The following is a 13809-nucleotide window of genomic DNA, read 5'->3' on the forward strand; positions in this document are numbered from 1 at the left end:
CAAAGCATCTGCCCACAATGTAGGGGAGACCCAGGTTCAATCCCTGGATTGGGAAGATCCCCTGGAGGAGACGGAAACCCACTCCAGTATTCTTGCCTGGAAAATCCCATGGACAGAGGACCCTGGTAGGCTACAGTCCATGGGGTTGCAAAGACTTGGACACAACTGAGCAACTTCACGTTCTTGAGAATATTATACTAAGTGAAAAAAATCTAGCAGAGAAAGACAGCTACCATATGATTTCAGTCCTTTCTGGATGCAAACGTGAAATGTTAACAACAAACATACAGTGCAGAGGCTACTCGAGTGGACGTGTTGGGAGGACGGTAAAACAGGTCAAGAAGGTCATCTGTATGCTGACTAATGGAAAATAAAACTTTTGGTGGTGAGCATGCTGTACTGTTTCAGAAGTGGAATTATAATTTTCCACACCTGAAATTTACATAATGTTATAAACCAACGTAACCTCAATAGGGTGCTACAAACATTTTAAAGTCAAAAATGCTTTTTTCAGAAATGTAAAGCCCTTAGGGAGAAATAACAGCTGTCAAAAGAACAATTTGCTGTATGACTGAGGGAATTCAAACAGGGGTTCTATGGTAGTCTAAAAGGGTGGGATGTGCACATGTATACCTGTGATGGATTCATTTTGATATTTGGCAAAACTAATACAATTATATAAAGTTTAAAAATAAAATTAAAAAAAATAAATGTAAAAAAAAATAAAATAAAAGGGTGGGATGGGGAGGGAGACGCAAAGGATATGGTCATACCTGTGGCTGATTCTTGTTGATGTATGACAGAAAGCCACAAAATTCTGTAAAGCAATTATCCTTCAGTTCAAATTTTTTTAAAAAAAAAATTTTTAAGTAATCTGAGAAAAGCAGAATAAAAGGAAAATTTCCAATCTTAACAACAATAAAGAAAGAACATTTCCCAATTCCAGGAGGCGTTCATATCCTCCTAGAGGTTTTGCAAGCTTCTGCTTATGTGTTGAATTAAAACAACTCTTCCTTTCAATGGAGGAGAGCTAATGAGCCTGACCCAGAATGATGCCAGTGCAGGCAGTCAGCAAAGAAGGAGCCCAGCCCCTCCTCCCAGGGGTCAGGCCACACCATCCTCTGGGCTGTGATTGGCTCCAGCTCTTGACTAAGAGACACTTGATGAATAAGAACTCTGCTAAAAGATCAGCCAGCAGAGAGAGAGAAGAGAGAAAGGTAGACTAACATTCTGGGGTGCGGGGAAAGGTAGTACAGTCTTCATCAGGACAAAAAAAGACTCAGGACAGAGAAGTGAGAAGCTGGGAAGGAGTTTACTATCAGGTTTGCCAAGAGTCAAGTAGGCTAAAAAGTTTTCTGTGTAGGCTTCTTACTTCATGGAATAAAAGGAGAGGGAAAAGGTCATTCTGTAGTTCAATCAGGTGAGAATTAGAAATTCCAGGTGTCAAGTCAGAAATTCTAAAAGTACAAAGACAATGACGTTTGAAGAAAAGCCTGAGGGCAATGGGAGCCTTGTGGATGAGAACCAGCTGGACCTGAGTGCGAAGCATCAGGCAAACGGGAAACCAGCAGCAAGTGGGAGAGCCAAGCTCCCTGCAAGGCAGGAGGCAAACGCAAAGTGCGGCTTGCCCAGCAAAAGCCTCAGCACGTACACCTGGCAGGAGATCCAGAGACACAATCAGAAGACTGACAAGTGGCTGGTGATCAATCGCAAGGTCTACGATGTTACTGGCTGGGCAGACAGGCATCCCGGTGGGCGGCAGGTCCTCAACCACTGCGCTGGGGAAGACGCCACGGTAAGGAGCTCAAAGTCTGCCCTCTCTCTCTCTGTCCCAGCTGCTGGGTGGCTGGGACCTTGACTGTCTTTCCAAAAGCATTTCAAGTACGCGTTCAAGTTCCATGATCACTCATCTCCTCCCAAACCAATTTTTCAGGATTCCTATCCAGAAAAACCTTGAAAGCTAATTAAGCCTCAAGATCTAGCTATTATTTGCACTAGGTTGGGGGTGGGCTCAGATGCTGACAGTAGATACTATGTGTATTTCAGGTTTTAGTTTTTGTTCTTGGCATTATGTTTTTTTGTTTTGTTTTGTTTTGAAATGTAGTTATTGTCTTATAAGAAGAAAATTACAAATAGGTGAGTAAAATCTGGAAAAGACGTCTTCACCCAAGTAGAAATTTCTCAGACTCCTACAACTGGAGTGCATGAAACAGACAGCAGTTCATCTGGCAAGCATCAAAATGTTGGACAATGTTTAAAGCATACAGTGACACAGGCTTTTAGACTTTGTAGAGTTCTTTTTTGTCCTGTAGTTCATTCAGTGTGATACAGGTAATACAGCCCACTTTTATGGAAGAAGTAACTGAAATCAGAATGGTTAAGTGACTGACCCAAGTTCACCCAGCCAGCACATCTCAGGTTCAAAATACTTATCTTTCTTAACTTTCAGTCTTAACCACTTTCCTTCACTGTTTTTCCTCATAACTTTCCTCCTCCAAAATAGCTGAAAAAATAGACTTTCAGTGGATGCCTAAAATACCACGCATCACATATGTTAAGTAGCTTTCAGTTCAGTTCAGTTCAGTTGCTTAATCGTGTCCGACTCTTTGCGACCCAATGAATCGCAGCACACCACGCCTCCTTGTCCATCACCAACTCCCGGAGTTCACTCAAACTCCTGTCCATTGAGTCGGTGATGTGATCCAGCTATCTCATCCTCTGTCGTCCCCTTCTCCTCCTGCCCTCAATCCCTCCCAGCATCAGGGTCTTTTCAAATGAGTCACCTCTTCGCATCAGGTGGCCAAAGTATTGGAGTTTCAGCTTTAGCATCAGTCCTTCCAAAGAACACCCAGGACTGATCTCCTTTAGAATGGACTGGTTGGATCTCCTTGCAGTCCAAGGGACTCTCAAGAGTCTTCTCCAACACCACAGTTCAAAAGCATCAATTCTTTGGTGCTCAGCTTTCTTCACAGTCCAACTCTCACATCCATACAGCCACATTCAACTCTTTGCAACCCTATGGACCACATCCCGCCAGGCACCTCTGTCCTTGGGATTCTCCAGGCATGAATACTGGATTGGGTTGCCATGCTCTTTTCCAGGGGATCTTCCTGACCCAGGGATCAAACCTGTATCTCTTACCTCTCTAGCAATGGCAGGAGTGCTCTTTACCATTAGCACCACTTGGGAAGCCTTAAGATACCATAGACACATTCAAAGGCATGACCTCACTTAAACCTCACCATAAGGAAAGTGAATGGTATTCCCATATTAAATATGAAAAAAACTGATGCTAAAACATGAAAATAATGTATCTCACAGTCCACAAATAACAGCGACAAATTCTTAAATCAGATAGTTTTTTTTTACCATAAAGCCCTTTATAGCTGATCTTAAAAATAAAATTCCCATTTAATATTGAAGAGGGATGTTTCTCAATCCTTAAATACATTTAGGAATCCCTTCTAAAATATTCTATAAGAAAGTTGGTTTTAGCCCAATTAGGAACTTTTTCTCCATATTATACACATGAAGAAATGGAGAATAAAAGGTGTTAAATAAACTAATTCAAGATTAGAAAATTAGCATATTATAGAAATTTAAACAGATTATTTTTATGTTACCCTGGCTCTGAGGTTAAAGCGTCTGCCTGCAATGCGGGAGACCTGGGTTCAATCCCTGGGTTGGGAAAATCCCCTGGAGAAGGAAATGGTAACACACTCCAGTATTCTTGCCTGGAGAATCCCATGGACAGAGGAGTCTGGTGGGCTACCGTCCACGGGGTTGCAAAGAGTCGGACACGACTTCACTCTCACTTTCACTTATTGTTTTCATGTTAGTATATAATTTTTCCAACTGGTTTCGGAGCATAGGATTAAAAATACTGATTCATGAAGCTCTGCTCTGTGAGTGTTACCTGACTGATAAAAACAGAATACACAAACATATGGCAAGTTTGCAAAGTAAGGAAGATTTTGTTTTTTGACACTAACAACGTCTTCTTTCCCCAATTCTCATTTTCCCCAAATTTCTCAACTTCTCTGTCTAATCAGGGTCTTCTACCATCTTTTTGTCTTGATTATGCAGTCAGAGGAATGCCTTTATGAACAGACCCTTCCACATCCCCACCACTCCAATCTGATCTGATATTTTTAAACCAAAGCTCAACCTTTTCCTGGGAAAGTGTGCATGAGCTTGTAGTCCACGGTGGGAGTCTCACATGTGTCAGGAAGACCCTAAGAAGCCAGAGAGCTGAGGATAAAAGAAGCCAAGTTACAAGCATTTGTGTAAGAATTGGGAGAAAAATTAACAAAAATAAAGGGGAAACATACTTGTTGATGAATGACAGAAAACCACAAAATTCTGTAAAGCAATTCTACTTCAATTAAAAAAAATAATAAAGTGGCAAAAAAGAGGAAAAAATACCACAGATCTCATCTCCACAACACAAAGGAAATGTGGATGATGCTTTTCTAACACAAGTCACAGAATCAGCTCAGAAGCTGTGTTGGAAAAATATGTACCTTCAACCACCTTGCATATAACTGGTAGACATAGCTTGCAGAAAGCAGCTCAGCTGATGAATTTGCAATTTGCTGGTGAGTTTTTATCTTCCAGAAGTTAGAGAAAGACCATGATTCTGCATCTAATTCTAGTCAACAAGAAATAATTAATTAATAAAATAGAAACAATCAGAACCTTATGGGAAAATACCCACAACACCTCAGGATTTGTGTCTTAAGGATGAACACCCTAAGTGTGGTCAGTCATGTACCCTGGACTTTGAGAAGGCAGATCCAGAATGTTCAGAGAAAAGTCTCCAGAGGATGGCTAGAGAAGAATGGAAGGGTGCCAGGAGAATTCTGACAACCATGGTATTCCATGGCCACTCAGAGTACATGGAGCCTGAGGTGCAGTATACTGGTTATACAAGCCTGGGAAAGTCCCTGAGATGCTCTGGTACTCAGCTTCATCATCTGTGTAACGGGAACGGCCTTACCCATCTAATTAGGAAATGAGACTAAAGCTTGTAAAGTGTTTAGCATAATACCAGATGCACTTTTCATTAAATCATAGCTATTGTTATTCATATCACACCTCCATAGACTCAGATGTGTGAGTCACATTTCCTGTTTACCACCTGCTTAGAAATCCTGATTGTTTGTTGCCAACTGGGAACAGAGGAGTATGTGGTGGAGAAACGGCATGATTCTAAGGAAGGAGGGAAGAGCATGAAGTCAGAGAACCTGAGGTCAGACGCTCTCTCTCTACAGCCCAAAGTGTTTGCAGGCTGTGCCCTGAAAGGCAAATGTGCACCAACATATGATCTCTGTGCACAAGCCCTGGCCCATAGCTACACCTTCCCAGAGCGGGGCATCTTTCCTTATTTACACAGAAACTCTTCTCCAAGCCTCCATCCTTCTCAAGAAAAGTACCTAATGATACCAAGATAGCTTGTTCCATAGGGTCACTATTCATTCATTCATTCATGTGGTCAATCATTCTAAAACTTTTTTAGGTGTCCAGTCTAATGACTAAGAGTACAAATTTGAAAATAAAACTGGTGTGGTTTGCATCTGGGCTCCACCACTTACTAGGAATGTGCTGAGGAGCTTGCTGAAGCTCTTGGAGCCTCAGCTCCTTTATCTAGAAAGTGGGATAATGATACTTCTATCTTAGTATGGTTGTCAAAGTCAGCAGAGATAAAATAAAGGTTTTCTTCTTATACCTGGCACAGATTAAATATTCAAAAAACGGTGTTTAGTATTACTTAGATAAGTAATTACTGAGATAAGTTGTCATTTTGTCCAAGGAATTTTACTAGGAAAAATAAGTATTATACAAAACACAGGCACATCAATTCCTGTTATTGCACACATTATTTATCTGATATTTTCAAATTATATGGTTTAAACCTACTGTACAGTGCTAATAACTAAAGTTGAGGCTCAGATCTTCTCACCTAGAAAAGCTTACCTAGGAAAAGCCAGAAACAACCTATAAGCCCAACAAGAAGAGTTAATTATATAGATTACAATATGCCCATATGAAGCATGCTGCATGCTAAGTTGCACTAAGTTTCTTCAGTCATGTCTGACTCTGGGCAACCCTATGGACTATAGCCCACTAGGCTCGTCTGTCCTTGGCGATTCTCCAGGCAAGAATACTGGAGTGGGTTGTCCTGTCCTCCTCCAGGGGAATCTTCCCTACCCAGGGATCGAACCTGCATCTCATATGTCTCCTTCATTGGCAGGTGGGTTCTTTACCACTAACACCACCTGGGAAGTCCCAAGTTTTATAAGTAAGTCAACAATATTTCTGGGCTCCACAAAAGAAGCAAGCACAATCTTATGAGGTGTGGACAAGAGCAACATGTTCAGAACAAAGAAGTCAGGGTTATTATCCAACGTGCACAGTCAGCCACCTCCTTGTGTCTGAACATCGTGCTCTGAGAGGGACACTGAGAAACTCGAACTCTTCATCAGAGTAAAAATCCAATATGACCGGAAAAAGATGACAAAAACTTAGAGGAAATACAGCAAAATGTGTTTCAACTGCTTGGAAGACTGCAAGGTGGAAGACGTTAGAGCTGTGTGCAAGTCCAAAAGACTCATATGGAATCAGCAGAGGCAAGGCTGGGGCAGGGCAAGAGAGGATGTGTACAGAGGTGGCATATAAATCAGGTTCACATCGTGAATAAGCACGAGCAGAATTTGTGTCCCAACTTGGCCACATCCTTTGCTTAGCACAATCCTGGTCAATATGATGGCTTGAGGATGAGAAGAGGGGAAGGAGGAAGAGAGGATGAAGGGTGTGGGAGGTAAAGAAAGAGACAAGAGAAGGAGAAGAGGGAGAAAGGGTCTTGAGTTCTGAGCGAAGGACTCTGGATTTTACCATCACTGTAGGTCTTCCTCTCCTCCCACTGCAGGTAATGACACTTCTCTAGCCCAGCATCCCTCCCTACACCCAATCCTACAAGGAAACCTAGCTGTTTGTAAAAGGAAAGTTGTCATCAGTAATAACTGCATCTTTTGTGGGCTGTCAGCATTTTTTTACTTTAAAATTAAATTTTAATTTGATTCTCATTTGAATGATGGTTGAAGTTGAAAAACAGTTACAAGAGCAAAGAGACAAGTGCACTTAAAGTGCTAATGGGTGACAATGGCCATGAAGAGGGACTCTTTTTCAAACATCAGCCTGGTGGTTAAGTAAAGGTTGAAGATCAAGAAGAGTTAGTCAAGGCAGAATGCATACAGGTATCCGTATGGCTGAGTCCCTTTGCTGTCCACCTGAAGCTATCACAGCATTGTTAATAGGCTATAGTCCCATGTAAAATATTTTTTTTTTAAAAAGAGTCAAAATGAAGGAAGGAGTCCAGGGAACATGCTGAAGTCCTGAATAAGGCACTGACAACAGAAATGAGGAAGAGAGGATGGATAACCAGGAGACATAATTTATAATAGGGGATAAGTGGCTGGGTAAGTAAGCAGGAGTAAGGAGTCTAAACTGTCTGATGGATGCCTTATGTAGGTAGGTGGGTGGCAGTTGCCATTACGAGATAATGAAGCCAGGAAGATGAGCAGGTTTGGTGGGGACAGTGGAGATAGAGAGAGTCTGGCCTGGAGCTTAGTTAAGTATATCACAGGAAAAAATCTCAACTAAGGAAAGTTCTCAAATGATAGAGTGAGTTATTACAAATAATAATAATAACCCTCTGTTTATCCATGTGGGTGGAGGGGAATCTTGGTGACTTCATGTAAACATTCTCCACTCCAAAGTGGCTCTTTTCCACAACGAAGGCAAAGACTATATTCTCCCCATAAATTAGCCTACTCAAAACTTGTGATCTCCCAGAAATACGAGGGACCTTGATTTAGCATTTGCCTTGAAATAGGTGAGATCTGAAAAGGAACCAGAAAAGGAACTACCCAACGGTGTAGGAATGGGTGTCTGTGGCTGGGTATTGAATATTCTGGTGAGTTTTTTATTTTTATTTTTTTGGCTGTGCTGCAAGGCGGGTGGGACCTTAGTTGCCCAACAGGGATGGAACCCACACCCTCCATTGGAAGCATGGAGTCTTAACTACCAGACTGACAGGGAAGTCCCCTGTGAGCTTTTTGAGATAAGTAAATCAAAATCTATGTTCTAGTTATATTGTTTTGTGACTATATACATATATTCACCATGGGTGGGTGTTTTATTTTTCTGAATTTGGGGAAGTTTCAACCCACTTCAGATGAACCAAATAATAATAATATAAAAGTATCATCATTTAATGGCATCTGATTCCAAAGTTTAAGCTCTTTGATGCTAGGCTAAGTCTTGAGCAAGGTTTTGTAACGACTGAATAAACGAGCCTATGGAGCAGACTAAGTAGTGTCCACAGTTAGAAAACAAATCGAAGCTTCCGAGATTAAGCAATTTTCCCAATATAAACAACATACTGCACTGCTCCCTATACTGTATTTTGGTGTAAATTTAATGGTCACACACTTTGATTGATTGCAGAACAATATTTGGCAAATGGAGTGTCTCCTGAATTTCAACCCACACATGCCCTCTAGGCCAAGTGCCTTGATGCGGGGCACAGCCTGTATACAGTAGTTAAGATGTAAGGACATGATCCTTCTCAGGCCTTCTCACTTTACATACTTGTCTCTCCCACTAGGGATCATACTGCTCTTCCAATAAAGGACATCTTTCCAGCCCCCATTAAATAACAGCAAAAAATCAGCAGGATTTCCAAAGTCACTGTGAAAGCAAAGATAATCACATCTTTCCTCTGTGTTGATACTGTTTGGGAAATAATCAGTGTTAAGAAGAGCTACAGTATAAATTTATGAATAGGTTAGGAAATAGAGATGATGGTTGAGAAGTGAATCAAAAGATAACAGATGAAAATGAGAAATGATAAAGTAGTTAAAAGGTCAGAAAATAGAGATGCTGAGAGTGGGGAAGAGACAGCAGTGCTTAAGACCCATATCCTTTGAACTCAATACTTCTCAACTTTCTCCTTTTTAGAGAAGTCATATACTGCTCTATTCATTCACCCTTTCCTTGTTCATCAGACATCTCTTGATTACATGTCATATTCCAGGCACAGCGAAAAACATCAGGTATAATTTAATCAATAGTGCATGGTCCCAGTCTTCCAAAAAGTCAAAAGGCACTGGAGAAGGCCTTTGTGAATACAAAGATTCACTGCAACATCATTTGAAAAACTTTAGGAACAAAGTGTAATGGGAGCCCAGAAGAGATCATAAATAACTTTCCTGACTGTGTTAGGAAGGCATATTTCATCTGGATGTTCAAGAATGAGAAGGAACTTTTAAGCAGAAAAAAAAAAAAAAATGGAGGAAAGCAGTCAAGGCAAAGGGAGCAGTATGTATCACAAAGCTTCAGAACTATACAGGGTCATGGAATGTTTACTGAGTAGGGAGAGTTCCATTGGACAGGATGAGGCATGAAGGGTATGGTGAGAGGTAAACCTGGAGAAGTAGGTTGGGGCCACAGACAAAGTGATGCACGTCATTAAAACCTAAGATGGGGAAATACTTTACTAACTGCCTAGCATGCATATACTGATCTTAACATCCTCCCAAAACAATCTTGTGTCATCCTTCTTTCAGGAAAAGAACTGTACATATTAAGGCTGGAATGGACCTTTATGGCTTCCTGGCTTTAAAGCCACATCAACTTGAGTTCAAATCCTGGTTCTCCCACTTACTGTGGCAATGTTCTGAGATTTGGAATCTTTATATGTATAACAAACATGATGGAACCTCACAGAAGTAAGTTGATATTTATGAATTGGCTCATAGAGCACCTTGTACACAGGATACACTAAAAAAATGGTATTACTCCCTCTCCCTTTCATTTACCCCTGGACTTTCCTCAGGAGGAACACACTTGCCAAATAATGTTAATTGAAAAAAAAAAAAAACAATAACTCATTTTTGAAGGTCTTTTGAGAAGGAGATTTCACAACGTACTCAAGTATCTAGACTTTAATAGGGAATTCCTTCAAACAATATTCTAAGACTACCTAAGCCACTTTTGTACTGCCCATTAATACAATGAAAAGAGTTCCACACAGCAGGGAAATTCTTATTCTTCTGGAAAACTCTGTAGGTCTTCAGGCTCTGTTGTCGCAGTATTGACCTGTGAATCTTGCTGAAGAACAGAAGAAACAGTGAACCCAGAGGAATATTAGCATCAGCACACTGTTCCAGGGCTCTGGATGACTGCTCAGAGTAAGATGCAAATGCAGGGCCTCACCCCTCCTCTACACTCTGATCTTGATCCCTCAGAATGTTTCTCACCCTCATCTCTTCCTTAACAGCAGGCAGAACATGATTTTTCAGTATGGGCCACCCTGAAATGTTTTAGTCACATAGTTAATCACCGAATGACTCTCATCCTGGTTAGGTAAACTAACTTTAGGGTCATTGAATGTGACAATGAAAACACATCTTTGAGACCAGCATTTCCCAAGGCGGTCAGAGAAAGTGTACAAAGGCAGAATGAACAGTAGAGCCTGGACTGGTTCTAGCAGATACAAATCCCTTCTTACATCACTGAATCTAGAAAAGTGAGTCTAAAGAGTTGATACTGCACCCTTCTGAATAACCTCATTCATTATATATATACACATACAAGCCTACACATATGGACATGCTTTATGTGTCGGCTTGTATGTAGTTCTAGATATATCTAAAGTTGCTTTAGATTTTGAAGATGGAGGGTTCATTGTATTCACTAAAACAATTCAGAGCTCACTCTGAGTGGAGTATGGAAAGAAACTCTCTGAACAGTTATATTTTACTGAAGAGAAGGAAGGCAGGTAGCTCTTATCGAGGTGTGTCTTAGTCACTCAGTCATGTACAACTCTGTGCAACACCGTGGACTGTAGCCCACTAGGCTCCTCTGTCCATGGAATTCTGCAGGCAAGAATACTGGAATGGGTTGCCTTTTTCTTCTCCAGGGGATCTTCCCAACCCAGGGATCTAACCGGGGTCTCCTGCATTGCAGTCAGATTCTTTATCATCTGAGCCACCAGGGAAGCCTAGAGGTATATATATAGGAAAGAGAACTAATATGTTTGAGAATTTACTATAAACCTCTCAGATTCTAATCAATTCACTTAATTTTTATAATAACTTTATAAATTGAGTAGCTATTACCTTCACTCCCGTGTTAGGGAAGAGAAAACAGGAGCATGGGCTGGTCAAGAGACTTGTCCACAATTGCACAGCAAGTGTAGAACTTAAGTGTAGGAAGGCTGCTCGGGGATCCAGTTTCCTAATCAGCACTATGCAACACCACCACTCCAGGGTATTGTGTATGGATTCCACATATTCAAATTAAAACCTTGGTTATTTTTCTTCATATTAGTCATTCCTATTCTCAAAGCCATAATAGCAAGAAGTCCAGTATCTTACACTTGGGGAAGCCTCCTTCCCCCTAAAGCAGTTTAAATCCCTGGAGAAAAAAAAAAAAGTCTATCTCTTATTTCCAAACTTAAGCAGGACATGAGAACCAACACTGCTTCTCATAGCCACTTGGAGTTACTACTTAACATGGGAATGGAGTTGGAAAAAATATAGTTGGTCAGCTCTATTTTGTGCCTGTCTCCAGCCCCTACAGAGAATGCCATGGTGTTTTTTGTTTGTTTGTTTGTTTTGTTTCTGTTTTTTTTTTTAGAAAGAGTGCTAAGGCTCCTTCAGTGATAAACTTAACCAAGAAAGTGCCACTTTAGACAACTAAGGATTCGAGGGCTTTGCTCCCATGCTCTCTTAGATGTTTGTTATCATCAACTTTAACTTGTCTTTCCTTGGAAATAACTTAATTCAAGGACCTCTGTCCCCTGGTCCTTGACCAAGAACCAAAAGGGAAACTCTGAGAGATGTGATTTGCATAGGCAGTCTTGGTTGCTGCATGCTCCAAACAATGTGGGCAACTCCCACACCAAGCCTGAGGTTTGACTCTAAAGATTCACCATGGCCCATAATCTCAAAGCCAACTACTGCTTCTGGGCTCAATAAAATAAACAACGATCTCTTCCAATGCTTGGAGATCAACTTTCTACCCAGGACTTGCCTAGTAAGCCATGTACTCAGTGGGTGGATCTCCAGTGTGAGGCTTTCATAGAGGAATTTCAAGGGTAATTCTGATCAACGAACTGGAAGTGTCAACCTAGAGTTAGAAGTAAATGCTCTATAACATAATCTTTGCTGATTCGTAAGATCGGTACAGAATGAGGTAAGAAAGGGGAGATAATCTGTGTGTAAGCATGTCATTTTTAAGCCTCTAACAGTTCTCTCTGATTCACAGGACGTCTTCAGAGCCATGCATCCAGACCCTGACATTGTGCGGTTGTACCTTAAACCACTGCTCATTGGAGAGCTTGCTCCAGAAGAGCCCAATCAGGAGAGAAACAAAAACGTGAGTGAGGTCTCAGGACTCAAGAGTATGTGGAGGGATGGGGATGAGGTATATTACAGGGCCAATTTATCATTTTCTGTGGGAAACCAGCCATCCTGCCTGGGAGGGCCTGCAATGGCATAAATGAGAGGATTCCAAGTATTTCAAAGCAGTGTCATCCTCCTGAGATCCTCAGAATTCTTAAACCTCTGAGAAACAAAGGAATGGGACGCGTGCCCTGTGCCAAACAGTAATTCCATGTTTCTAACCACCTACTTCTTGGCATGAAACTTACACATAACTTCTCTTTTTCCATGACTGCTTATAATTCTTTGATGTTCCCTGTTAAACCAGTTTCCATGAGAGCAGAAACTATGTCAATTCTGCTCATCCCTGAGTCCTCAATACCTACTGGCACAGGATTGGACCTGCAGTAGGAATTCCATAAATAGCTGTTGAGTCAATGATGTGACTATATCCTAGCTATAGTTCTTTTTACAATTGGAGAAATTACAGTTCCAGGAGAATAAACTACCCTCTGAAAAGCAAAGAACAGGAACTCCAGTTCACCTCTCTCTGGCTCCAAACCTTTGGGTATTCCCCACGAAAAGCACCACTTTTCTTTTGCCAAGACTTTGGTTGACTGAAAAACTGTCTTCAGAAGGCAGGGCCTCCATAAGACTAGACTTCACTAGAATGGTTGCGCTTAAAGGGATTTTAGCTAATATTAAGCACTGTGGGGTTTTTTTTGTGGTTTTGTTTGTTTGTTTGTTTGTTTTTTGCACTTCATGTTTTAAAACAGCTTACAGTTGTACCATTCTTTTGAAATATTTTGTACAAAGTGGTGAACCAGATATCACTGTGCAGCAGAAAGAATAAGAATTACATTTCCACTTAAAGAAATGAAGAAACAAACTCACAAGGGGATAGGAGGAATCTGAGGAGAGAGGACTGGTTACGTGCAGGCCCAAGACGAATACTTAGGCTGACTCCTGGGGCCCATGTGCATCCCTCAAGGCTGTGTGTCAGGAAGCAATGCACTGTACTGAGACGAGTGGGCCACCAGGCACACAGCCTGGACACATAGCCCTGTTCCTATGACAAGGTGTAGGAGCCGAGATGCCGTTGTTCGGTCAGTGAGTCATGTCTGACTCTTTGTGACCCTGTGAACTGCAGCATGCCAGGCCTTCATGTTCCTACACTAGCTCCCAGAGTTTGCTCAAACTCATGTCCATTGAGTCCATGATGCCATCCAACCATCTCATCCTCTGTCTCCCTCTTCTCTTCCCACACTCAACCTTTCCAGGCACCAGGGTCTTTTCCACTGAGTTGGTTCTTCCCATCAGGTGGCCAGTGTATGAGCTTCAGCTTAACCATCAGTCATTT

The 13809-nt window shown here is 41.4% G+C and overlaps 1 protein-coding gene across 1 annotated transcript in view; it reads left to right on the forward strand.

The window, feature by feature from the left end:
• The first annotated feature begins 1212 nt into the window (after positions 1 to 1212).
• The window catches only part of LOC133227094 (fatty acid desaturase 2-like protein FADS2B), a 41577-nt gene continuing 28980 nt past the window's right edge, over positions 1213 to 13809 (forward strand). The window contains exons 1-2 of the mRNA XM_061381512.1: positions 1213 to 1795; positions 12334 to 12444. Coding sequence (XP_061237496.1) covers positions 1475 to 1795; positions 12334 to 12444 — 432 coding nt within the window. The 5' untranslated portion in view covers positions 1213 to 1474. The remainder of the gene's footprint in view (positions 1796 to 12333; positions 12445 to 13809) is intronic.

This window comes from Bos javanicus, chromosome 15 (assembly GCF_032452875.1).
Source record: "Bos javanicus breed banteng chromosome 15, ARS-OSU_banteng_1.0, whole genome shotgun sequence".
NCBI classification, from domain to species: domain Eukaryota; kingdom Metazoa; phylum Chordata; class Mammalia; order Artiodactyla; family Bovidae; genus Bos; species Bos javanicus.